Source organism: Anoplopoma fimbria, chromosome 6 (assembly GCF_027596085.1).
Source record: "Anoplopoma fimbria isolate UVic2021 breed Golden Eagle Sablefish chromosome 6, Afim_UVic_2022, whole genome shotgun sequence".
Classification (NCBI taxonomy): Eukaryota; Metazoa; Chordata; class Actinopteri; order Perciformes; family Anoplopomatidae; genus Anoplopoma; species Anoplopoma fimbria.
In genome coordinates this window covers 7,998,032-8,023,590 of record NC_072454.1, presented here as the reverse complement: position 1 = coordinate 8,023,590, position 25,559 = coordinate 7,998,032, and the positions used below count along the sequence as shown (strand labels likewise).

The window sequence follows — 25,559 nt, the reverse complement described above, 5'->3', positions numbered from 1 at the left end:
AGCAGTGAGATGTCCTTGTAGTTTTACCACCCGGCACCGTGAGCATTTGATCCTGGAGCTTTGTTTTCTTGTTACACGTGTTTTGCATTTAGTGTTTAAATGTTCAGGGTTTAAGAGGCATGACATCCCGACTACCGGTTTGTATCACAGAACATTAGCTGACTAACTCGGACCGTCTTTAAAAGCAGGTTGCCATATTCTGCTGCCTTTTAATGTTGTGTTTTTTATGCAAGTATTACCTCCATATTTCTATACATGTTCACGCTTCCTTTTTTTTTGTTAATCATTTAAAGTTTGTTTCTGACTCCGTTTACATTTTGAACTGTGTGTGGCAGGACAATAAGGAATTGTAAACTGTTATGTTATGTTAGACTGCAAAGCCTCTGCAGTAGGGACATCAATTAAAAAAGTTCAAAAAGAACATCGCGCTTCCTGCTTCTGTCTCTACTTGGTCTTCCGATATGAAACCTGATAACAGACATTTTTTTAAATTTGAATCTCATATAGAGAAAGGATGGGGGAAAAAACTAGCCAAGATGCATATCAAGCAAGATGCATATTATAGCTTTAAAATGATGTAATCCATAGTTTGTGTTTAAATAGTGATGAAGATGAGAGTAGTAAGTAATGTATCTGTTCATTAACATTCATGCCAGTCAGACATCCCTGGTTAAAGATTGAGAGGGGTAATCATTCGGGATGTCAGGGAGGAATGAGGAGCAGACGCATGTCGCATCCATGTCAGAGTGTCTGCAGGGTTTTTATTTCTCTGTGTCCTCCAGATTCCCTCATTGTTGGTCCGGTTTAGAAGAGTTGTAGTTACTGAGCCACTTGGTAAATAAAAGATAATGAAACAAAGTCGGGCCTTATCACTAAGCCCATTTTAGATCTTTCTTACCAACAAAGTAATGTATGTGCACACTTTTTACACAATTCTTTCCCCAGATCTCATGCCGTTTGACTGAACTACTACAATTTGGAAAAACACTTGTGTTCTACTGTGTATTGTAATTATATTTCATAATGTAACGCTGTAGATTTACTGACATTTGTTTGTTCAATGTCTTAACTACTCAGATATGGTTATATTGACACCCCTTTGTACACTTTGATCAGACCTATTATTTTGCTGGAAAACTTAACATCTCTAAGAATTTAATATAAATTTGATATCTCCAAAAACACACAACAAATGTATGTCAGGATGAAAATGTGAGCAGCTAAAGGTTGTGTGACAAGAACATAGTATGACCTGGGAAACAGATTCCTTTCGCTCATGTTTAAAAAGTGATGAAGTGTAGTATGTGAGGGCGGTAAGTAATATATCTGCGTTCATTAGTGCCACACATGCGACAGAATGACTGAGAGGGGTAATCACTCAGCAAGTGAGGGAGAAATAATCGCTTTTTAGAGAGAGCAGCGTCTTCGTCCTCATATTTGTGTCTTTCTCTGAGTTTCTTGGTCTCTTTTGCTTCTTCGTCATCTGCATCCTTCCTCTTGTCTCTCACCCGTCTATCTTATACATATTCATGTCCCCAGGCTCAATGCAAAGTCATTGAGCTGTAATGTATGAACTGTGTTAAATAAGTGAAGTGGTGGGAGGCCAATTTCAGACCACCAGACTCATTGGTGGAATGTGGGGGAAGCACTTCCTGACATAAATGTGAGGCTGGATGAATAAGTCAACGTCTCCATCATCACTTGGGTTCGACAACTGGACGAATGCATCACCAGCTCCCTTTTTGATTTTTTTTTTCTTCCCGATTTTAATTACTTTGATGTAGTAATTTAAAATGTAGTCAAGAGGGAGACACTTAAACATTTAAAATTTAGTTTAAGTGGTCACAAAAAAAAAAACATTTTACGGAGCTTTCCTCATGGTGTGCAGATTCAACCTAAATAAAGAAACTGAACATTACACTCAACTACATGTACCGCTATAGCAGATTGTTTGACCTGAAAAAACATGGATTTCTTGACTTCATGTTTAAATAGTGATGAAGAGAAGTGAGCAAGAGCAGCAAGTAATGTGTCTTTACGCATTTGCATGAATGTCGGACAATTTCCCTCCAGTATTAATACACGGGTATTATCTCTCATCTCAGCATCTGTGGACCACAACCAAACAGAAACACACACTCGTACTCACAGCCAACATGAACTTGGCGTCCTCCACTTTGTCCATATCCAGCAGCTGGAGGAAGAGGTCTGAAGCCGGTCTGTAGCAGGCGAAATGGTTGGCTAGCCGCTCTGCCATCGCACTCACTGCAACACAGCAGGAACATTTCAATCAAAATTCCAGTGGATTTTATTAGTTTATTAGTCATTTCGCTTGTGGTTTCATGTTTAGTATTTATATTTCTTTCTAAATAAATGTATGCATTGTGTGTGTGTGTCTTACGCTTGTCTAAAGCTTTGTCGTTGTCATCTTCCAAGACCTTCCTGAAGACGAAGGACATACTGGGGTTTGTGCTGTTCGGACTAGTGAAGACCGCCTCCAACACCTCCACTGCTGAATCCACGTCTCCACTGAAGAGTGAGATTAAAGAATAAGGAATAAAGATTTTTTTCAGTTTATTTAATTAGATCAAAACAACACATGTACATGTTCAATTTTCAAAAGATAAAAAAAGAAAAATTTAAGAGAAACAAACCCTTTCCTGAGACAAGATTAAGAAAGATCCTGCAAAACCATGAATGACATTTTTTGTGTTATAGACGCATCCTTCTAACAAAGGGCCGTTCTTCCGGTATTGGCGCTGAATGTTCATTGGATGTTAATTTTGAGTTACAACATGTAGAGGAAAAATGATCATTTAATGTATGACCCTTGTATTAAGAATGACTCTACTGTTTTTATGGCCTGGCATGACCGGCTCCCATATCCGCTTGAACTATATTTGAACCCCTGATGTCTGGTTTGAACCCCTGATGTCTAGTTTTCTTTCCGCTTTGAACTGTACTTGCTTTTAATGAACTGTCCTTATTAATACAATGCTTGATTTGTATACCACACTGAGTGCCAAATGATGGAAGATTGAAATATAGCCTAGCCTTCTCATTAACCGTTTGACGTGTGTCTAAGACAAGAGTGTGCCTTCATTTGGGAAATTCCCTGTTCGTTAACTAATGATGTCTCCCTGTTTCTATATTAAGTATGCCTATCCCTTCATTGAATGAAACTATTGACTCTTTGTTCTTATGCATATAAAACCCTGGTGAAGATCCTCGGCAGTCAGTAGCTGACTGTGACTTTGTTGGTTTCGGTCCTTTTGCGCAAAAGCTTTATAAAATATATACAAAGATAAATTTCTCTCTGTTGGTCTCCCTTATTCGGTCAAACTTCCACCACAACAAATGCCCAATATGGTCGTAATTGAAAGACAAACTTGGCGATGACAAAAACATAACATTAGTAATCTACCAAACCATGATCAACCCCTCAGAACTGCTGGGATTTCACTCCTTGAGGGCAAAATATAAATTATAAAAACCTGTCCAGATTAAAGAATAATAAAAACTGATAACACGCTGTTTTTAAGACTTCAATAATTTAATATTAAAGGTAAATTGGTTTGATTTTTCCCTTGACACTAAGTGCAGACCAACTATTTCTTCCATTGATGCTCACCAACACACACTCACACCCACACACACACACACACACACTCACACCACACACACACACACACACACACGCACAGTGAAATGTTTTTCTGCTGAGGTTGCCTCAACCGAACAAAGCCTGCACACCAAAGCGCTACAAATCTAAAACAACTCAATCTGGCAACCCCACCTCGCTCCTAACACTTTACGCTCCCCGCTCCCTCCCCACTGTCAGCAGTCACAATGAATATTTAACATACAGGGTGTGTGTGCGTCTCTGTGTTTGTATATGTGAGAGCGTCCGGCAGTGGTGGTGGTGGTGGTGGGGGGGAACAGATCTACGCTGATTGTTGCGACTGGGACCGTCTGAATAATTCAGCGGGGGGCCCCTCTAAATGTGGCGCTCCGCTTTCCGGGGCCTGCTTGCTTTTTCCGCCCCGGCTCTTAACCAGTCAGCTTGACTCAGATACAGCGGGGACGCACGTGTCAGAGCCGCTCAGAGCGCAGAGCTCCTGGAGGTCAGGGTTCAAGCTGACAGGCCTGCGCCCCGATGGCCAATCGGGCGTGAGACCGTCTTGCTGGTCTTCACTTCCTGCTGTCCCTCCGAGATGGCACGGCGACGGTGCCGCTCGAGCTGGGGGACGGCGCTAATGCGGCAAGTAGCGCGATGAAAGTTTGATGCACAATGTGTTTCGTATATCTGTTCTCTTTTGTTTGAGGAGCGACAAAGCAGAAGTGGAGGATGGGCCATTTCATGACATTAAAAGGAACTCATGAATAATCCTATTACGCCCGTGTTTCCTATTTGTACTTGACGCCCCGCTCGCCCTGTGCGCTTTCACTTTAAGAGCGTGTCAACACGGGTCTTGTCACACTTTGCCCTTGGTATTGCATCAACATGTTTATTTATGTGTGCTTCTCAGTAATACCAACAGAGTTTGCAAAATAGTATAAAAGACTTCAAACTGGATTGCAAATTGCGTCAGAAATTGAAATTATAGTGTTTTGTTCGTGCAACATGCAGCCCTGCACATCTACAGTGATTTGTTTTTCTGTTTAGTCTCGGCCTGCACTCGTTTTAACTGTACTTCAAGAGGTGAAGGTGATATGATGACCACTTTCTTGAGAGGTTACATGCAGACAACCAAATGTGCTTAGATATGACTTATACAGTACCAGTCAAAAGTTTGGACACACCTTCTCATTCAACTACTTTGAAGAATCTAAAATATAAAACATATTCTGGTTTGTTGAGCATTTGTTTGTTTACCACATAATTCCATATGTGTTCCTTCATAGTTTGGATGTCTTCAATATTAATCTACAATGTAGAAAAAATAAAAATAAAGAAAAACCATTGAATGAGAAGGTGTGTCCAAACTTTTGACTGGTACTGTACATGACACAAATCATGAGTTAAAGCCCCTTTGTGTAGACCTGTATGTGAGTATAGGATCTTTAAAATGACTCTGGTGACTCAGTTTTAGCTTGAACAGAAATCACAACAGTCAGAAGTTTCAAAGTCCTTCACATCCTTTAAGTTCAACTCAGAAACAGTAAACTCAAGTTGAGTGATTAAAATCGCCATGAATGAGCTTACTTCTTGATGTGTGCAAGGGCCGTGTTGTTGACAAACACCATGCTGGACAGGTTGAGGGTCGTGGCGAGGCCCTTCGTCAATGACTCCGCTTCCTGGATCCCGGCCACGTCGCCATGGCTACCCAGGACCTGAATCACTCTGGTGATGGCGAGCTGCGAGGGCACGTGGTTCACCTGCAGCATAGACTTCAGTTTCTCCAGAGCCTCTGTGGAGGAGTGCAAGAGGTGAGTACGTGTGTGTGTGTGTGTGTGTGTGTGTGTGTGTGTGTGTGTGTGTGTGTGTGTGTGTGTGTGTGTGTGTGTGTGTGTGTGTAGTATGTTTGTATGTATGTGTGTTTACCCACACATCTGCTTCTCACCTTTAACCTGGCCTTTCTTGCTGTGTGTGATGATGAGCAGATTGGTGGCGATTTCACTCAGCTGGAAGTCGGGCAAATGAGACGCAGCACTGAGAGACACAAACATGTTATTGGTTTGGTATCAACATTAAACTATATACTTCTCATTTGAGACAATCTGTTTAGAATAACTTTCTTTTTTGACTGTCTTTTGACTGTTCTTAAGCTTTTGAAACAGTATATAGATAATACGGTGCTCAAAGCAGTGCTGTGCCCAAACACAGAGCTGCTTGAGTGGCTGTAGGGTAAGGGTTATATGTGGTATTATTGTGTGAAATGAAATCCCATGTTGGAATTGCCTTTACAATAGTATGATGCACAAATCCATATATGTGTTGGGAGAAACTTCTTATCTGGATGGATTTACAAAGCCCTTTATTCCTAACTTTAGAGCTGATACTGCACTCTACTCATTTTAAAAAATCTTTATAATCTGTGGTGACAGAGTTAATATCTCTGTGGCATCTTTAGTCTCCAGCACTGGGGCCATTATGAGGCATCGCATTCAGAAACTCATTAGACTTTACACAGACAGAGTGGATAAACACATGAGCTGAAAGACAGAAGACGAGACAGAACAATGGGAACAAATGTGATTCACGACAACTCTGAGCCTCTTATAAAGCGCTTGCTGTTAAACCAGAATATAACACAGACATCAAACAGTTGATTGCTTCCTGCTGAGCCGTTGGACGTGTGCGTTTGTATATCTGTGCGTGGATTTATGTGGGAGGATGACACCAGGACAGGGCTGTATGCTGCAGTATTGAGGCCTCCGTCTCCCCCCCACCCCCCCACTCGCTGTCCTTTTTCGGCCCTCCTCCTTTTCATTTCGTTGCCACTAAAACCTCAATCAAGCTTGCCTCTCGTCTTTTTTTTTTTTCTTCTTTAAATTGTTATTATAGCCCCGCAACTAGATTAATCCGTCCGCTCAATTGAGCATCAGGCCGGCAATCCTTATCACCACGGCGACACCAGGCCAAGCAGCATCCGGCGGCCGCTGTGACAGGGGTCACGGCGGAGATTGGAGGAGTGACGGGGTCGGAGACGGATTGCCGTGGAGACCAAAGCAGTGGGGTCGGTATTTTTCTTATCAGGTGGGAGAAAAATCTCTAGAGGCTGTCTCAAACTCACCTTTTTCCCCCACACACACACACACACACACACACACACACACACACACACACACACACACACACACACTCACACACACACACACACACACACACACACACACACACGTCTTCTCCTTCGAGGGGTATTGTGCTTTAGCCAATGAATCCAACATCCACCCCTTCCTCCCTCTCTCTCTCTCTCTCATCATGACTCTCACCCAATCCCTTAATCCCACCATAAACATCCCGCTGCTCAATTCTGTACAGATTACCCCAAAACAAACACACACACACACACAGACTTAATGCCTATAGCGTCTTCATTAACCTCGTACCTGATTAAATCTAGCCCTCTTCGCCTCCTTCACTCCTCCTTCCCACGTTCATCTCGTTTTATCTCCCTCCTTTCCTCCCCATTTCCATCTCCCCCCCAGACTTTCCTCTCAGCTCATTTCACTTCTCATTTAGAGTGCAGATAAACGAAGCTTTTATCCAGGCAGGGATGCCGTAAACCAATTCAAACAGAGACTGGAGATGGGTTATCACTCGTATTGCCTCGTGCTTGTTGAAACAGGGGTCTAAAATTGATACGATTATTTCTCATAACATAAGAGAGTGAGCCATGTAGAGAGCAGAAAACAGGGACGAGACTGATAGTGTAATGAATGTTTTTCCCCGTTTTTCCCCCTTTTGTTACAAATTAGTAACTGCATCTCTTCTTTCAGTCATGTCATTATTTTATTATCTCTTTTCTTTTTTGCTTCTGTGTTTTTCCTCTGCAGCGAGAAAGTGATACAAAGACAGGGACAAAAGGAGATAAAGTAAAGGAGGAGATTACCTAAAAAGACAAAACGGAGAAGATCAGCGCTGCACTAAGCTCAGATCTCTAATTCCTCTGTCTGTCCATCCATTTGTCTCCAGGCTCAAACCCTGATATGGCCCCCGTAACACCACAACACATGATACATTACTAATTGGAGGAAGATTGATGTTTTTCGCAATAAGTCACCAGCTTCCCAGAAAACCACAAATTAATCTGTACACATGAGCGTGCGTGTGTGTGTCTTTGGGCTTAGTAAGAACCACTGTTCATATCCAGTAGGTCTGAGTGTGTTCGCACACAATCAGTTTATAATCCTCATGTCTATCTAGGAGATGGAGTTTTAGCCTGAGGTGACCTGCTGCTGCAGACTGAGGAGACGGGGTGAAGTAGCAGAGCTTTAAACGACACTACAAGTTGTATTTGTGTGTTGTGTTTCTAACCAAGATACACTGCTGTTCAATCCGTCAGCCCTAAGGGTGAATGTTTCACAATATTTATTCTCATATATTAATTGTTTTGATTTATGATGATCCGAACTAACAAATGACACAAAAAAAAAAGAAAAGAGGATGGGTCCTTGGTAATCAGCTTCAGTTATATTTTGCAATAAGGAACGTATACAGAAAGCTTGTTATCACAAAATAGACACCAGAGCAAAATGCTAAAATGTGATAAAAAGATGGCAAAAAAACAAAATGGGTCACATCTTCCCAGGGTGCCAAACCTGATGCTCCGGGTTACAACTGGTTAAACACATATATATATACATATATACACATGTATACATATATATGTATACATATGTATATACATATGTATATGTATATGTATATATATATACATATACATATATGTATATATATACATATACATATGTATATATACATATATGTAATAAGCCGTTGTTATATATATATACACACATATATATAGATATATATGTATACATATATATATATATATATATATATATATATATATACACACGCGTTTATGACTGGTATTTCAGAAGAACTTGGAATATGTTTTTCTGTTTTGCAAGGCATAACCAAAACGTATCATTTGTCGGTGCAGAATGAGATGTTAAGGCACTCACATGTCTTTGACTGCCAAGGCGTCCTCAATAGATCCCTGGGCCAACAAGGCGCGGATCAGTTGATCGTAAGGGGCGGGGCCTAATGCCACACCCTTTTTATTGCCTTCTTTCAGCATCTTATAGGCTTCTGTGGAAGGACAGAACAAGAGAAAGAAAAAAAACCGACTCAGAGGTTGGACAGGATTAAGAAAAGCAGAGGTAACATCATCATTTCACTTAAATAAAACTCATATTGAATTTGACGACACTGCAGCAGGTGACTCTAAACAGTAAATAAGTAGTTTGAATTCTGTTTGAGGCTCCATCAAGCAATATTTTTCATATTAAAACCGAAGCTGTGAAGGCTTTTAAGGCCTCAGTATTCATCAGCTCATGTGGTTGTCAGATTGTTTGACACCTTTTCCACCTCAGAACTGGGAGGGAATGTGTCCAACAGGCATTTTAACTAATTAAAACAATCAAACGCAGCAACTGGCGAGGTGCCAAAGTGAGAAAGCATGCAGGGTTACACTATAAATAACTTCTAGGAAAGATTGTCATAAAGTGAGCGTCCTTATCATATTTGAATGATATTTGAACCTCATCTTAGCCATCACTATTTCAAGCAGAAAATCACGCTTTTTTTTAGGAAATTTGTTGTGATATTGGCGATATGCATTGTAAATTAATAAGTAAAAATGCATCATTTTAAACTACACATTGCAAAAAAATATAAAATAAAGAAAGAAAATAATAATAAAAAAATGCTTAGCAGAAATCTGCAGTGAAGTAAATGAGTAACATCTGGGAAGCTAGATGTTACAGATCCAGTGAATTTTCACTGATATATTTGATATATTCATCAAATGGCAATACAAAGTATCCCGACTGGATTCAGATCAACTTTTGTTATACCACGAGGAAATTATTTTGTGCATTGCTCCAGTGTAATAAGCCGTTGTTTGCAGAACAAACCAAAAGTATATCAGGGCTGTTGGAGTCTTTTTGTCCTTTAACGGTCAAAAATGACTTTTATTGCAGTTTCAAATGGAAACTTTAAAAATCTCAGACAGGTTAAATTTTCTTGTTGTTTAGCTCCGTGTCATTTGGGACAACCATACTGGGACCCCCTGCTGCTTACCTTTGGCCTTGCCCCTTTTACAGAGGGCCAGCAGACGGGTCTGGTATTCAGCATTATTGACTTTGGGGACGGTTGCTTCGGTCTTGACCTGCTGTGTGGTGGCAGCTTCTTCGTACCAGGTCTGGAAATGACACACAAAAAGAATAAAAAGTGATAAATCTCAAATTACAGCTTCATCCAGCGTACAAACGCAAACACACACACACACATGTTCAACTGTGTTCTTGCAATGGACTGGTGTGTGTTTGTGTGTGTATGAATGCAATGACGCTGGGCAGGAAGGGCAGGGTCCCCTAATGCTCAGTCACCCGGGTAGCAGTGAGGGGAGGGGGTTAAGCTGTATTGGCTGGGGGCAAATTAGGTCTGGCACCCCAGGGGCAAAATGAAAAGCGTGTGTGCGTATGCGAGAGAGTGTGTGTCGAAGCGGCTGAGTCAACTGAAGAGCCCCAGGGGTCACCAAGTTCATCGCTCCAGGCAACAGCGATCACTTCCCGTCTCATCATGCTCCGGGGCTATTGGAGCAAAACAAAGCTGAGGAAAACTGCAGCGATGCAACACAGTAATATTATATTATTCAAACCCAAACTCCCCTCTTGTATTCACATTTTTTTTAACGCATATTCACATCGTCCACTTTGTCTCTTCTTGGCAGAGTACAGTCGAGGCCACATGCACTTATTTAAACTAAGAATCCAGCTGAGGCCATATGGTGGCATTTAGCTGCTGGCGAAATTAGTCTGGCATTACAGATTTACAGACAGATCAAGCTGTAATACCTTTCACCAGCCAGCCGCTCTGATTGACCACACTTCAGATCAGAAGCCCCAATCCTGTTTTCTCTGCATGTAATGAACAGAGGCTTAAAGGGGAGCGGGGTGAGGAGGGGAGGGGGAACTGTATGGAGTCGTTTTGGGGTTAGTTCCTATGAGCAGAGGTTTGGGTCAGCTTGCCCTTCGGTTAATCTATGCCGTATGATTATAAATGGGAATGAGAGCATTGTATTTAAAGTGATGGAGAGCAGCTTCAGTTCAGTACCAATGAAGCTTCCTGTCATATAAATACAGGACAATTTAGAGCTTATACTAGACCGACATTAACAGAGTACAGAACACTACATTTAAAGTTTACTTCAGCATCTTGAAATAGATGTTATTATTTTATTTCTAAGCTATTATAGCGCATATTTTTGTGTCATTATGTTGTTTATTTTGAGTTTCATGTGTGATCTGGCTGCAGTGCAACTTCCCATTGTGATGTAATAAAGAACTCTCTATTTGACTTTTTCAGAAAAGCCCTGAAGTATCTCTTATATGTATTTATCAAGGACACATCTATTATTAAGGTAGGGCTGCTATTTACAGTCTATTCAAATCCTATACAATTTCAGAAAGTGGTGAGAAATGACAATCACAAGTTGCCAAAGTCCAAGGTGATACACAAAAACGCTTTTCATAAAGTTAAGGCTCCAAAAGAAAATAAAAAGATGTTTGATTTGTGAATCTTCGCATTTGAAAAGCTGGAAAAAGAGAATATTTGGCATTTTTGCGTGATAACTGTTAATATCAAATAGACTATTGAAGGATATAAAAAATAATCACGGGTACCTCCCACCCCATTTCAGTCAAGAAATGTACGCACAGCCACCATTGTGATTTGTCTCCAACCATCAGTGCTCCATGCCTGTGTGTTATGTTTGACCTCAGGCTCTTTAAGAGTCCTCCAGAGCTCTTGGGAATCTCTTTGGCTTTCAGCTTTATCTGCTCTGCTTCCCTCCCTCCTTAGGAACCTCCTGGCAATTATTATTTTGAATACCAGATCCGTCTGATGTGCGTCACTGGGACGTACATATTATAAAGCTGGGGTTTTACCTCAGGCACATCAAAGGGCACCTCCTGGCCGTTACTCTTCAGGATGTCTGCCAGCATACGCAGGGTCCTCTCCCTGGGAATGACGTTCTCCTCCTGCATCGTCGTCCACAGCGCCTCTGCCTTCTCCCAGTTGTTTGTCTCCTCTGGAAACAACAGGAAACAAAGCTTGTTAATAAAAAAAGGTGTGTTCTTATGTAATTTGTTATGAACGCCATGACACACGGACCCATGTGGTCATAGAGTCAGTCCGTATCGCTTGTAGCTCATCACTCAGCCTGCACCGGAGAGTAATTTCAGACAAAGTGCTCCATGCTGAGAGAAGGCAATCAAAGCACTAATCTGATCAGCTGACTGAGCCTCAACTATCATGTAATTCAGGAAACACACTAACTAGGTGTGTGTGTGTGTGTGTGTGTGTGTGTGTGTGTGTGTGTGTGTGTGTGTGTGTGTGTGTGTGTGTGTGTGTGTGTGTGTGTGTGTGTGTACGCACAGGGAATTTGGGGTAATGGGTTGACAATCAGCTTTTACACTCCAATCACAACTGTTATCTGCTCTGCTCTCCACTGCAGCAATCACACCATGTCTTGTGCTCTTACTTCTGACTGATCCCATTCGATGTGTCTCTCTCTCTCTCCACACACACACACACATACATACAGCCTGGGGCACCAAGAGACCCAGAGGTGGGAGGTCAAGGCAGCAGAGGATATTGGGGGTTAAGTAGGAGGTTGAAAACTGGGAGGACATAAAAGAACACACAAATGAACAAGAGAAGGAAACTTACTGCAGAGCCGAAGGATGTAACTGTACATCTCATCTCTGTCGCACTCAAACAGCTTGGATGTCATGTCCACCATCTGCTCCAAGGCCTCCATCTATACGCACAAACACAACAATATTTATAATTTAAACTGGATTTTTTATAGATTTCTGGATGCCTGTGTGTGTGTGTGTATGTGTATGTGTGTGTGTGTGTGTGTGTGTGTGTGTGTGTGTGTGTGTGTGTGTGTGTGTGTGTGTGTGTGTGTGTGTGTGTGTGTGTGCGAGCGAGCGAGCGAGAGAGGAGGTTACCTGGTTGGAAGAAATGCATTTCTCAGCATACCAGTGCAGGCGTCCAGGCCGTGCCCTCAACCCAGGGGTCTACAATAAGGAAATAAAAGAAAAAGAAAAGATTATCTATGAAAAGAATCCAGAGAGCAGATGAACGACGGTATCAAAAACTGTAGCTGCTCTGAACATCTCCCGGGTGTCAATGTATGTGACCTATGTGGGTGTCATGTGGATGTGTTGCGTCTCTCAGCCCGATAGCAATGTCACTGTGTTCCCAGATCTCAAGTAATTAAGAAATGACGGCCAAATCCATAAAAATGAGGTCCAAGTTGTCCATTAAATCCAGCCTGGAGCATTACAAAGCATCAGACCTAAATAACAGTACAATCAATATGAATGTAAATGAAAAATAAGCTAAGTAACCATTGATGCATTATCCATATAGTAAATGCCTATTGACCCATACAAACCCATGAAGCCTTAAAAAGGATTTTAATATTGATATTAGTTAATGTACACCAATTATATTTCAGAATCAATAGATGGATTTATATAAGTATTAACTGTGTCTGCCGAATATGTGATTGTACTTTTATGTGAGGGCAGAACATCTTTAACTGTAAAAAGAGATTTGTTTTGCCTTAAGAGGACAGCATATAGTTCATAAAATAATTTTTGACTTGATCAATGAACTGAACATGTAAATTGTTGTCTATCAATCTTCTATCCAGATGCTGAACCATTAATGGACCAATCATCAAAAACTGGCACATATCTTGAGACTACAGGAAAAACAACTGGAAGAAAAATTACAATTATCAAATATACTATATTTTAAATACTTAAAACTATGACATTGGATGGAACAACATATAAAACAGGACTTCATGGATGACGGGAATATTGTGGTGTTGCATTTCCATAACGTTTAGTTTTTTATTTTTCACTTTTTTTTTTTCAAATCTTTTGCCAATAAAGGTTTGAGTGGACATTTAGTTTTTCTCACAGGATATAAAATAGAATAATAGTTTGGAGGCAAAATTACACCTTAAAAATAGAACATTCGAATTTAGGTTTAAAATATACCGACTATAAAGTCCTGAATAGTCTTGCATTTTTGTGGGATTTGTAGTACATTCAGGACAACAATGATATGCAGATAGACAGCGTGAGGGATGTCAAATAAGGGCTGACATAGATTGATCTGCCGGCTCGTGTAGCTAAGATTTAGCCTGATATGTGGAGTGACTAGATGATTATTATCATGGAATAACAGTGATCAGGATTTCATCTGTCTCTTGGGGGCTTTGATACAATCTGAATAAGGCTAGGATTGAGAAATCTTGCTCTCCCTCTCTCCCTGGTAATCTGAAAAAAGAGAGAGAGAGAGAGAGAGACAGACAGAAAGATCTGCCAGGAAGTTAATCTGAACGGGGATCAACAGCGCTCAATCCCCGCTGGCCTCTTTGATGGGAGCCCATCACACTGTGAGAGGGTGGGGAGAGTCAAGAAAAGACGGGCTTCATCCCTCTCTCCGACCGTCCCTCACCGCCGTCATCCTTTCCTCTCTCAATCCTCTCTTCTCTCAATCCCTCCCTCTTCCTCCAAAGCTCCCCTGCTCCTACTCAGTCTTTGCCCCCCTCCCCCCCTGCCTCTGCATCCCTCCATCCTGCCCAGGCGAAAGGCATTATGTTCTTACCCAACCAGCCAAAGGGACAAATTAAAATGTGTTGCACTCTCTCTCTCTCTCTCTCTCTCTCTCTCCCTCAGTCTGTCTAATCTTCTTAGAGACTAAGGCCCACGGTGCAAGTGCTCCATCTTTTTTGCCTCCGATTCCACTTTACTTGGTAAAGTCTTGCGGGCTCAGAGCAGCCTTCTGCACATCTACTCGCAAACACACACACAAATGTGTTTGGGATTTTGAATCCGTCAGGACAAATCTCCCTAATCTGAAAACAAAATCCTTTAGAAATAAGAAGGCACATAACTTACAAACGGGTGGATCAAAAGAATACAAAGTAGAAAACAAACAACAACACAGACACTCTCACTTTCAGAAAGAGTCTTGTGTGACCTTTAGATGCTACCTTTCTCATCCTTATGTACATGTACACAAAAAGAAACAGATAGAGCCAACCTCGTCTCACCTCCACTTAACAAACCCTCTCCATCTCAATTCCTAATGTTCTAATTCCACTAATCACCTCGCCACTTAGTCCACACACACACACACACACACACACACACACACACACACACACACACACACACACACACACACACACACACACACACACACACACACACACACACACACACACACACACACACACACACACACACACACACACACACACACACACACACACACACACACACACACACACAACCCTCTCCCTAACACAAAAACACATAATGGCTCACCACTCTTTAGCAATACTACCTAACCTTGACCATCATACACACATGTGCGTGCCGCTATAATAGGCCTGGCCACCTGACAATCCTCTACCTAACCTTGACCATTTAGCACAAAATTGGCCACCTTTCTCGATCATTACATTTAATTAGCTGTGATTAATCAGCTGCCAATTATACCAAACACAGCCCAAAGAGAGACACCACTCTGGACTGCTACTTGACGCTCTCTAAAGGCGAAAAAAAAAAAAAAAAAGTATTTGTGTGTTTGAGTGTCTGTGTATGCATGTTTGAGTGATAGATATGATTCCATTGTATTATCTCAGTACTTAATCTGTCGTCATACAAGAATAAAAAGTGACGGTTCAGTAGGGAACTCTCTGTTCAGAGACTTTGTTCTGAAAACATCTACGCAGGTCAGAATTTTGTCTGATTGAACTCCAAAAGACAGCAAATCACTAAACGGAAAACTCTGAAGAACTTACAGTAAGTCCCAACGACTCAGTTGATTATACTTTGATCAATACTTTTATATTAACGCTGGATGAAATGCCAATGTGTAATGTTAAAGGTGAATAATCACTTGACTCTGCATGTGTCCTCTGCTCTACAGATTTCAGCTTTTTGTTTTGGTTTCCGGCCCCCAAACTATACAGTTCTGGTTCACTCCCACCGCACTCCGTGATCTCATTTCCAGACAGCAGGCAGTTGTTTTTTGGCAAGAAAGCTCAGGTAAACTAAAGGTACTCTACCTCGTCAGCAAGGAACAGCAGACAGATAAGTTAAGTCACTAGCTGGTGAACATAGTGGAGCATATAGCAGCTAAAGAGCCAGATATTTCTCTCAGTGGCCAAAAATATCTGACATTTCATTCATCAGTCCGCCAAAACACAACAGCTGATTGCCGACGTACTCCCTGCAACAACTTTACCCAGGTGAAAATATGCCAATGTTGCCTGCGCCAAAGTTTTTTTATAACCGTCATAACCTGAGATTCTAAAATCCTGGCGACAATCCTGAAGCTGAATATGTGAGTTAGTTGAATACCTTTGATTTGGACTGTGTTGTGTTTATGTTATTCTAAAGACAATTACTAATAAAAAATGAACATTTCATTTTGTAGCATTCTGATATTTCACACACTAAACAATACAGCTACAGGAAGCCATCACAGGTAAAAGAGCCTTATGATGAAATATCTTTTCTGTTATTAAGGGGGGGAAATGTGACAGTGAGTCCATTACAAACTAAAACCCAACAGATGGGGGTGATGCAGCTGAGCTTTTGTCACTCTAACCCACATCTCTCATTGACATCACGCAACATGTACATCTGTGGTCCATTTACAAGGCATCTCCAATCTCACACATCACCAACATGTAGCCGACTCTCTGTCATAAGTAGGATAACGGCAATACAATCTAGCAGAGGGGAAATGAGAGCCACAATAACAACATGTCAATAATATTTAAGAGGGTTTGAAAATCCTCAAGAGGGACAAATCCCTCCAGCAGGACACGAGCGAAAGCAGAGTCAGAGTGAGGGAGTTAAGGTATTTTTTTTTTGTTTTTTGTTCTCATCCTGATCAGACGACATAATGGCCTTGTTTCCCTTTCATCTGATGTCAGGCTCATCCCTCTAGTCGTTTATTCATCAATCTCTCTGTCCCGCTATCCAGTCCCCGATCGCCCGTCCCCTTTTATCCATGTGAACATCGCTTCTTATCCGCCCGCTTTGCCCCTCTCGTTTTCTCACACTAATCTACGTGGCTTATAGCAGGATTTAAGATGACAAAAGATATAAATATTCATAGCTACAATAACAATACAGAGTATGGCTTTTACATCATGCATGTCCACTGTGGCTCATGACAATCTTGCGGATGTTATCCTGTTTTTTATTTTCAAGTCAGCTCCTCGAAGATTGAGAATCAAATTTTATATTCAGATCCAGGCAGGAAAATATAATACAAATACCACTCTTCTGTTTTTGTGTGAGTTTGCATTCTTGTGGAATAAGGCCCTCTTATTGTTCATTATTTACCCTGCAAATCATGATTTCAGTTCATTATATGTTCAGTCATCTTTTTATTCATAAATGTTCTCTCCCCAAACATCACCCAAACTAGTTTTGATATCACATATTTTTCTGTTTTTCACACCTTTCAAACTGAAGGGTAGATTGCAAATCTTACGATTGCTGTAAATTCACATGTTTGAATAGATAGAAAATCTGTTCAAACATGTGAAATTGCAGCAATCAACTACTAACTCTGATATGTTCCAGAAATAAGCAGTATCAGAAAAACTCAACCCATATTTTATTTGGTTGTGTGTACGTCTTTGTGTGTGTTTACCTCAATGATCTTACGAGCCTCACGGTAGCGGCCCGTCTGCACGAATGCGAAGAACAGATCATACAACATGGTCATCTCTCCTCGCTCCCGACTCACAAAGTCCATGGCTGAAGAGAAAGACAGGAGAAGCAGACAGACAAACGTGGGGGGGTGGGGGGAGACAGAGCATAGAAAGGTTGAGATTAAAACAGCCTGCAAGGTGAACAAACACACCGCACACTTCATCTTTTCCCTCCTGATTCCATTATTTGGCACAATGTCCCGGGCACAAAGCAGCCATATCAAGTCTGCTCTGAAATAAACACACACGGGTTCCGAATGAAAGCCTAAGCTGTCATGGTTAAACTTGCTAAAGCGCTCTGCTCAGCATTACGTGCTATCTCTGTCCAGCAGCTTCGGGACAGGTAACACACACACACACACACACACACACACACAACAACACAGACTTTCAGTTATCCAAATGGACCTGCATATTCAGCGAAGCAGGGGAACAAAGAATAATCTCTCGGCCTTTACTTGCTGTCATCTGAAGTCAACAGAAAGAACTTTAATCATTAAGGACTTCATTCACGGTCTAAATCTAATGTAGACATGCTTGTAGTCACGTTTCAGACCAGTTGGACTACATTTAAGTTGCCTTTTCTGAATGCAAAACCTCATTTTAAGGCTTTGGTGGAAGTCAGAGCCACATTTGCTCATTGATAGCACTTTCCATCCTCCACATTCCAGGTTTCCCGTAGACCATGACAGAAACTTCCAGGTTAAAAGCATGTATTGTATGATGACCCTTTCTTGTTTCAGAGTAGTTGAGCGGTTGCTATGGTTGCCAGAACCTCACAAAAACCCTTTATTTTTATTTCTCTGTTGATGCTTGAACTCGAAGCAAGGTCAGACCTGAGTCAAGCTCTTTTGACGAGGCATCATGTTTTTAGAGTGCTGAAGGCCACTCCTCTTTTGGAAGTCTGCACGTTTCGGTACATTTCTGCTTTTGTTTCCGACGGTCTATTTTTAACAGGCACTTAACATGAACTCACAATGCGGTCGGGTCGAGTGTGCCTCAAGGTTTATGTCAAAAGTCATCCCTCTCTCTCCTGCTTTTTTTATGAGGAAGTGGGAGACAGAATCATTTCTTTTTTTTAATTTCAAGATCCAGTTGTGGCATTGTTGGCACTGGTTTACTTGTATCTGTCAGAAATTATTGTAAATGTAATTTTGCTGTAGCGCCTGCCTCTGAGGGTCTGTCACCTTTAAGGGGGGGGTCAGAGACGAGGGTGGGAGGGCAGGGTGGAGGAGGGAGTGAGGGGAGGGAAGGAGGTGGAGAGGTGCTCCACTGCACGGTTTCGACCTTTACGCACTCCATAGCCACTTGCCCCCGCAGCACATTGAACTTGACCTTTACACCACGTCGCTGTCAACCTACAGGGCGACTGTTCAAAACGTGATCGTTGGGACGTGCTTCACCGCGGCCCTCGATCTGAACCGTTCTCGCTCTCTGGTCCTCTTACACACACTTGTAACTGTTGGCGCTTGTTGCGTATGAGTCTAATGCAAACACTGCACGGGCACTTTGGATTAGCTCTGCCCCACACACAGAACCGAATAGTAGAAAGTTAGAGTCAACCAGGGGAAGTTTAGAAAATATGTATGTCTGCAAAAAGCAGTGACACATTAACTGCTATTTTGAGTTTTATTGACGGCATTTTGACATAATGAGCCTTAACAAAGTGTCATGTGTGATGCATTTAAAAAAATAAATAAATCATGGCTCTGGTACATCCTGGTGGCCTCTGGTTTAAGGCGCTGTCCATGAACCGCAATGTGACCCGTTCAAATCCAACCAAGGACCGTTGTTGCAGGTCATTCCTTCTTTGTCCTGTAACTTCTGTCATGTAACTGTTGTGAACTTTTAATGAAAGGCATAAAATGCTCCAAAACATTTAATCATTGATTAATGAACTGATTAAGGTGGGATCCTGCAGAAACTTTTTGTTGACCGAACTATTTATGAAACCTAATCAAAAGGGTTGACAGATGGTGGATGAAGAGCAGAAATAAATGGTCATTTTTATGTATCTTTTATGATCAATTAGGGTTCGTCTATAAAATGTCCGAATATAAAGCAAAATACCCATGAAATTTTAACACTTTCTTTTGCACATAGAAACATAAATCCCCCAAAATTTATAATGACATACTTTTTAGAAAACCAGAAAATGTGCGAAAGTGTAACCTTCAAATGCTTGACTTAACTTTATTTTGTGTTAAACTACTGAAGTCAATAAATGTTTCTATCATTTACTAATTGTGATGGAAAACAAATAGACGATTGTACAAATGTGTAACCTTTCTGCAGAAGTTCGGTGTCTCCTTTCTCCACCAGAGCAACAATGATGTCGTGGATGCGAGGCAGCTGGTTGTAGAGCTTCTGACACTCCAGTGCTGCTTCTAGAGCTCCGGCAAGGTCCTTACTGCAGGGCACGTGACACACACACACACACACACACACACACACACACACACACACACACACACACACACACACACACACACACACACACACACACACACACACACACACACACACACACACACACACACACACACACACACACACACACACACACACACACACACACACACACACACACACACACACACAGAGAGAGAGAGCAGAGAGCGAGTTAGGTGTCGGGTCCGTCCAGTCAGTCATGTACGGGATTGTGTCGGTAAAGAATAGAGAGAGTATCGTGGGTTGTTAACCCCGTGACCTCCTATTCAAGCACCGTGACCCTCTGCAACAATGCAGCCCTTTGAATTCATGACAGCACAACTGTAGGTGATGAAGCCTTTTGGCCCCAATACATCATTCTCACACAATCAGGCACGCTCTCACACACCTGTCGGCAAAGGGGGCTAATGTCTCTCTGGACAGGCTTTTAGAGGGGGAAGCAATACAGCAGACAAAAGGGCTCGACTGATCTTTACCCTCTCGGCTCTGCTCCTCCCAACTCTCCTCTTTTGTCCTCTCCAAACCTCCCCTCATTTCCTCGACTCATTTCCCTTACCTCCTGGTCCTCTCCCTTCTCCTTCCTCCTTCCTCCCCCCCCCCTTTACCATCTTCCTTTTGATTTCATGCTGTCAGCTCTCACTCCCCATCGGATGACCTCGCCCCCCAGCTGAGCAATTTAGCAGAAATATAGCAACAACATTAGAGCCGCCCCCTCGCCTCGCCGTACCACCGGCTCGTCTCATGTCATCCTTATCTTGCTCAATCTATCCTCCCGAGCGGGGCGAACAAACAAAAGAGCGCGTAGAGGGAGGATGAGTGCGCCTGATGGAGTGATAACAAGAAAAGTAGAGAGACAGAGGTAGCGAAAAGGAAGCAGGAGAACGAGAAGCTGAGAGACGGGCGAAGGGGAGAGAGACCACTTCAATCCCCTCTATTGTGACAGCGCTGCCATCAATCTGTTGATTGGGTAATTACCATGTCAATCACACAGAGGTCAAAGCAGATAGGGCACCTGTGGGGGGGGAGGTAGGGGGCAGAGTAAGTGAATGAGAAACAGACGGCTGGACAGAGCGTGAGAGAGATTGAGAGTGAACAGGTATAATTTCTGAAGTGTTTTCTCCACTAATCAATTAGACAAGTGGATGAGGGAAATATGCCCGAAAAGACCAACAACCCAGAAAAAAAAAGAAAGAAAAAACAGAGGAAATGGTATGACCTTGAGTTCGGCAGCAGTGGGAGAGAGATATGGAGGGAGGAGGAATGGAGTGATTAGGGTCGGAAGGTAAAGAGGTCCGCTAATTGAAATGAAGAGGGACAACATTATTCAGCAGCGCCAGTCAAGAGGCTATTCAACCGCACAACAGTCTGATTGAACAACACAGAAGAGAGACTAAGAGACATTTGAAAATGAGAAAAAGAGCGTGGACATAGAATGAGATATAGCAGAGGGAGGGGGGGGAGACAGACAATTTACTCCAAAAAAAAAAAAAAAAAAAAACGAGACAACAATGAGGGGAAAAAAGTGCAGAAAGTTATTTGTAATTAACGTAATGTGTCTTATATGCACAATTACCTTAACTGTTGTGGCGAGGTGCACATGGCTTTTTACATTGGAGCCATTTCTACACGTTGTGTCCAAGTCATGTTGGTTTGTTTCATCCTGTCTATCTGTCCACCTCATTCTTTCCTTCATCACGCTCCTCTACACACAGCTACTTATAATCCCTCCATCCTAATGAGACATCTTAAAAAAAAAGAATAACATCCCATCACTCTTGCTAAAAAAATAAAAAAAGGCCTGGCGTTGCAATTACACCCCCTCTGCCTTCCTCCCCTCTCCCCCTCTCTATCTCTCTCTCTCTCCGCCCACCAATCCACCCCAAAAAAAGAGCTAAGGATGTCGAAAGATGGATAATTTCCCCTAGGTACAATTTAACTGTCACTTTGCGTTGCCATTTACTGCGGCTGCACAGCCCTGTTAATGTCCTCAACTTTGCATGTCAGCCACTTTCCAGCCAATTAAGCCCTGAAAAAAAAAAAAAAAAAAAAAAAAAAAAAAAAAAAAAAATGAGCGCTTTGCTCAGTGGAAACCTGAAGGATTAGACAAGGAAGCTCATTTTGCCTCATCTCATCCACCCCCCCCTCCCTCTCCCTTTTTTTCTCCCTCTCCGTCCCCATCTTTTGTTCGGAGGAGATCGACTGTCCTTTGCGTGGGGGAGGACGAGGTGTCTGTGTCTCGAAACGCAAATGAGACTGCGATCATGACACCGCTAGCCCACATGTGTTAAAGAATGGCACTTACTAATGTTTACGTCAGTACGCACAGGTGAATTCTCAACATGATGCAATGACCTAAAAAACCTACATGGCTGCGTACGAGCGTGTGTGTGCGTGTGTGTGTCTAAAAGTCTTAAAGCTTCATAATGCATAATGTTGGAATGGCAACAATCTTCTACAGTAATTACACATCTAGCAGAAACACAGCAAAGTTGGCCTTAATTTGAAGACGTGCAGGTCCAATAGTCACGATCCTTTTAGCTCTGTTTTGGTCTCCACCGATTCCTGAGGGAAATATCTGTCTCTTTAGCTGCTAAATGCTCAACTATGTTCACCAGCCAGTTGCTAACTTTGTTTACCTGACGTTTGGTGCTTGGAAGGTAGTGTATTGTGGTTCAATCTGAGTTTTTTGCTGAAACCTGTCGCCACAAAGCAGCTACAAAACACTTCGTAGAGTCCAGTGGTAACTGTGGGTTTGTAACTACGAGCGAAATCTTTCACAAAATACACAAGTTTAGTTTTTTTGTATTAACATTAATGATTAGTGCAGTATTAAAACCACAAGTTGAATAGCTAATGGAGCTGTGAAGTGCTTGAGTTTTTCAACATCTCTTTGTTTTCCTTAAATTTCCTTCTACGCGTCCATTTACTTCTATGTTTCACCTCTGGCTGCTTCCATTGATCTACTTTGGAGTTCCTTCTTTCTTTTAACTGCCTACTTGACTAGTTTTCTTTTGATTTGTGCTTATAAGTCTTCACAAAACTATGTACACATATTATAAAGACAAAAGTGAAAAGTGGATTATATTATAAGTGGAATTGAAAGAGCTATTTCTTTCCTCCTCCGAGCCACTCATCTCCCATCAGCTCTCCCAACTCCTCCTCCTCTATCGCCACCGCTTCTCTGTCTTATCATAATTGTACTGCGAGCTCTTCATATTGTTGGACATATTAACATTTCCTGTCGCTAATCACTTCCATAAGGAGGTGGCAATCTGGGCTAGCGTAGTAGCAGGTTGGCCCATACGACACTGAGCGGACAGGCTTGAAGGCTAACGGGGCGGCGCATATGATGGGCTGTCAAGGGCTAATCTGCCGGAGAAGTGTTCATTAAGTCATTAGCACTGACGCAGCAATGAGACGGGTGCAGGCGGGAGTGATGCCTGCTTTGTCCTCTTTTATCGCTTCTCTCTGTCCCTCCTCCTCCCAACTGTCTGTTTGTCCCCTGACTGACGGAATGAAGAGGTGGAGACGAAGAGATGAAAATAAAAAGATAAAAAAAAAAAAAAAAAAAAAAAAAAAAGAGGAGAAGAGAGCGAGAGGAGACTGATTCAACTGGAGCGATAAAGTCAAGTGTTGTGGTACTCAAATCTGCCCTGAGGCTTGGCTGAACCACATGTTAAATCCACTTTACATTCCTAAACATATCACACTATTTATGCATTTCTTTTTAGAAGAGACCACTTTATAGATTTTTTTATTATCAAAAAGCCTTTTTAAACACTATGAGTCTCGATGAAACTACAAGTATCAGCCTCTCTCTCGTCATTGATGCCAATGATAAGCTAAAATGTATTTAGACTTTCTGACAGAAAGCTTTATTTATGAAATTGCTGTTATTCACCCAACCATTTTAAAAGGCTATTCAATGCCTGGAACTGGTGTTAGAGTCAAAATGAGCCACTCAGTCATTATCTCACTCCTGCAGGGAGCGATCTGCTAAAATAAAACTTGGTTGAGTGGAAATATGTTGCTGCTATTCAGTGTTTGAAGAAGCTACACTCTCCTCACAAAAATATACTGTATGCTCTGTTTCCTTTTATTTGTTGACTATCTCCAAGCCGTGACAACCAGCCAGCTAAAATACCAGCAGTTAGCTTGTTCACTTGTGTTCATTAGTGTGTGTTCACTGTGGTATCATTTGGAGGAAGTACAACTGGCACTTGATTTGTGAACAGGGCCGGGGTAAGCTGGTGTGTGTGTGTGTGTGTGTGTGTGTTTGTATTTGTGTTTTGGCTGCTGTTGATGACCCAGGAGTAAATTAGCCTGCTAATCTCACAGAGGCAGTGATTAACGAGTGAACCTGGAAACTCTGTTGGTGCCAGAGACCAGACTTACAGCAAAACAAACAGCGCCAGGGGAGAACCTGTGCGTGTGTGTGTGCGTGTGCGTGTGTGTGTGTGTGTGTGTGTGTGTGTGTGTGTGTGTGTGTGTGTGTGTGTGTGTGTGAGAGAGTGTTTAAGCATGTGTGTGCACGAGCTTCATGTGCAAAAGGTCTCTACCTCTACCGCGGCATGCACACTAGAGGTAAACAGTGTGTATGAAAGCATGTGTGTAGAGGAGGGCCCCTAACGGCGCACTGCGTGGCTGTGCTAAATCCAGCAATTAGTGCTCTGTACATAATTAACATGCTAATGAGTTGATCTACTTAAAAGCTGCTCTGACAAATAGAACACACACATACTGAATAGAGTTGAGGGGTGGGGCAATACCAGTGACCCCACAGCCAGTGTTTGGTGACGTTCATTTGCATATTTGCATTATGGGAAGAAGCATTGATGGCCATCTTTCACCGCACACACACAGACACACAGACACACACACACACAGACACACAGACACACACTTACACCTTGGAGTAGAGCAGTGGGTGTTTCAGGAGACTAGGGGTGGGGGCTCATGGGAGAGGTTGCAGCTGGCGAATCCTCTAACAAACAAAACCTGGCTCTAACACCGCACACACATTCACACACACACACACACACATAAATGAGCAATTTCCACATCCTCTCTCTGTCTGAATCGCTGACCCAGAATGTAACCTCAGCTATGATCATAGGGAGGGATGAGTGACTCATTGAGACACACATACATACACACACCTGGCAACTGGATTTGGCAGACGAAGACACAAATCCGAAAAACAAAAGTGAGCTGGTTGTCTGGTTAGTGGAGAACTTCAGCTATATAGAAATAAAACGTACCGGAACACTAATTACAATTTCTTTGAATCTGTGTCTACGAGGGCAACACAGTCAGTTTCTTTTTACCTCTCCAGGTAGGCAGAAATCAGGGGCGAGCAGAGATTGGCGGTGGGTTTAGCCAGTCCGAGGGTGAAGATGGTGTCCTGCAGGCGTCGGATGACGGGGGCGCCGCCCTTGGCCACCATGGCCGTGAGCGTGTGAAAGAGCATGGTGATGTGTGTGTCATTCATCACCACATCCTTCTCTTTCATCTCCTTCAGGAGGTCTACAGCCTCTGTAATGGATGGAAAGACAGATAAAGACGGACACGAAGAAACATGAAGAAATGTTCACGTCA

General features: G+C 42.3%; 1 protein-coding gene across 1 annotated transcript in view; it reads right to left on the bottom strand.

Annotated features, from left to right (window-relative positions):
• lrpprc (leucine-rich pentatricopeptide repeat containing) overlaps positions 1-25,559 on the bottom strand; it is a 56,022-nt gene that overhangs the window by 6,003 nt on the left and 24,460 nt on the right. Inside the window, exons 23-34 of the mRNA XM_054599957.1 lie at positions 25,289-25,496; positions 19,796-19,920; positions 17,450-17,556; positions 12,697-12,765; positions 12,410-12,500; positions 11,626-11,768; positions 9,758-9,878; positions 8,638-8,764; positions 5,565-5,653; positions 5,207-5,411; positions 2,402-2,529; positions 2,150-2,265 (exon numbers count right to left, since the gene is read on the bottom strand). Of these exons, the coding sequence (XP_054455932.1) occupies positions 2,150-2,265; positions 2,402-2,529; positions 5,207-5,411; positions 5,565-5,653; positions 8,638-8,764; positions 9,758-9,878; positions 11,626-11,768; positions 12,410-12,500; positions 12,697-12,765; positions 17,450-17,556; positions 19,796-19,920; positions 25,289-25,496 (1,529 nt within the window). The remainder of the gene's footprint in view (positions 1-2,149; positions 2,266-2,401; positions 2,530-5,206; positions 5,412-5,564; positions 5,654-8,637; positions 8,765-9,757; positions 9,879-11,625; positions 11,769-12,409; positions 12,501-12,696; positions 12,766-17,449; positions 17,557-19,795; positions 19,921-25,288; positions 25,497-25,559) is intronic.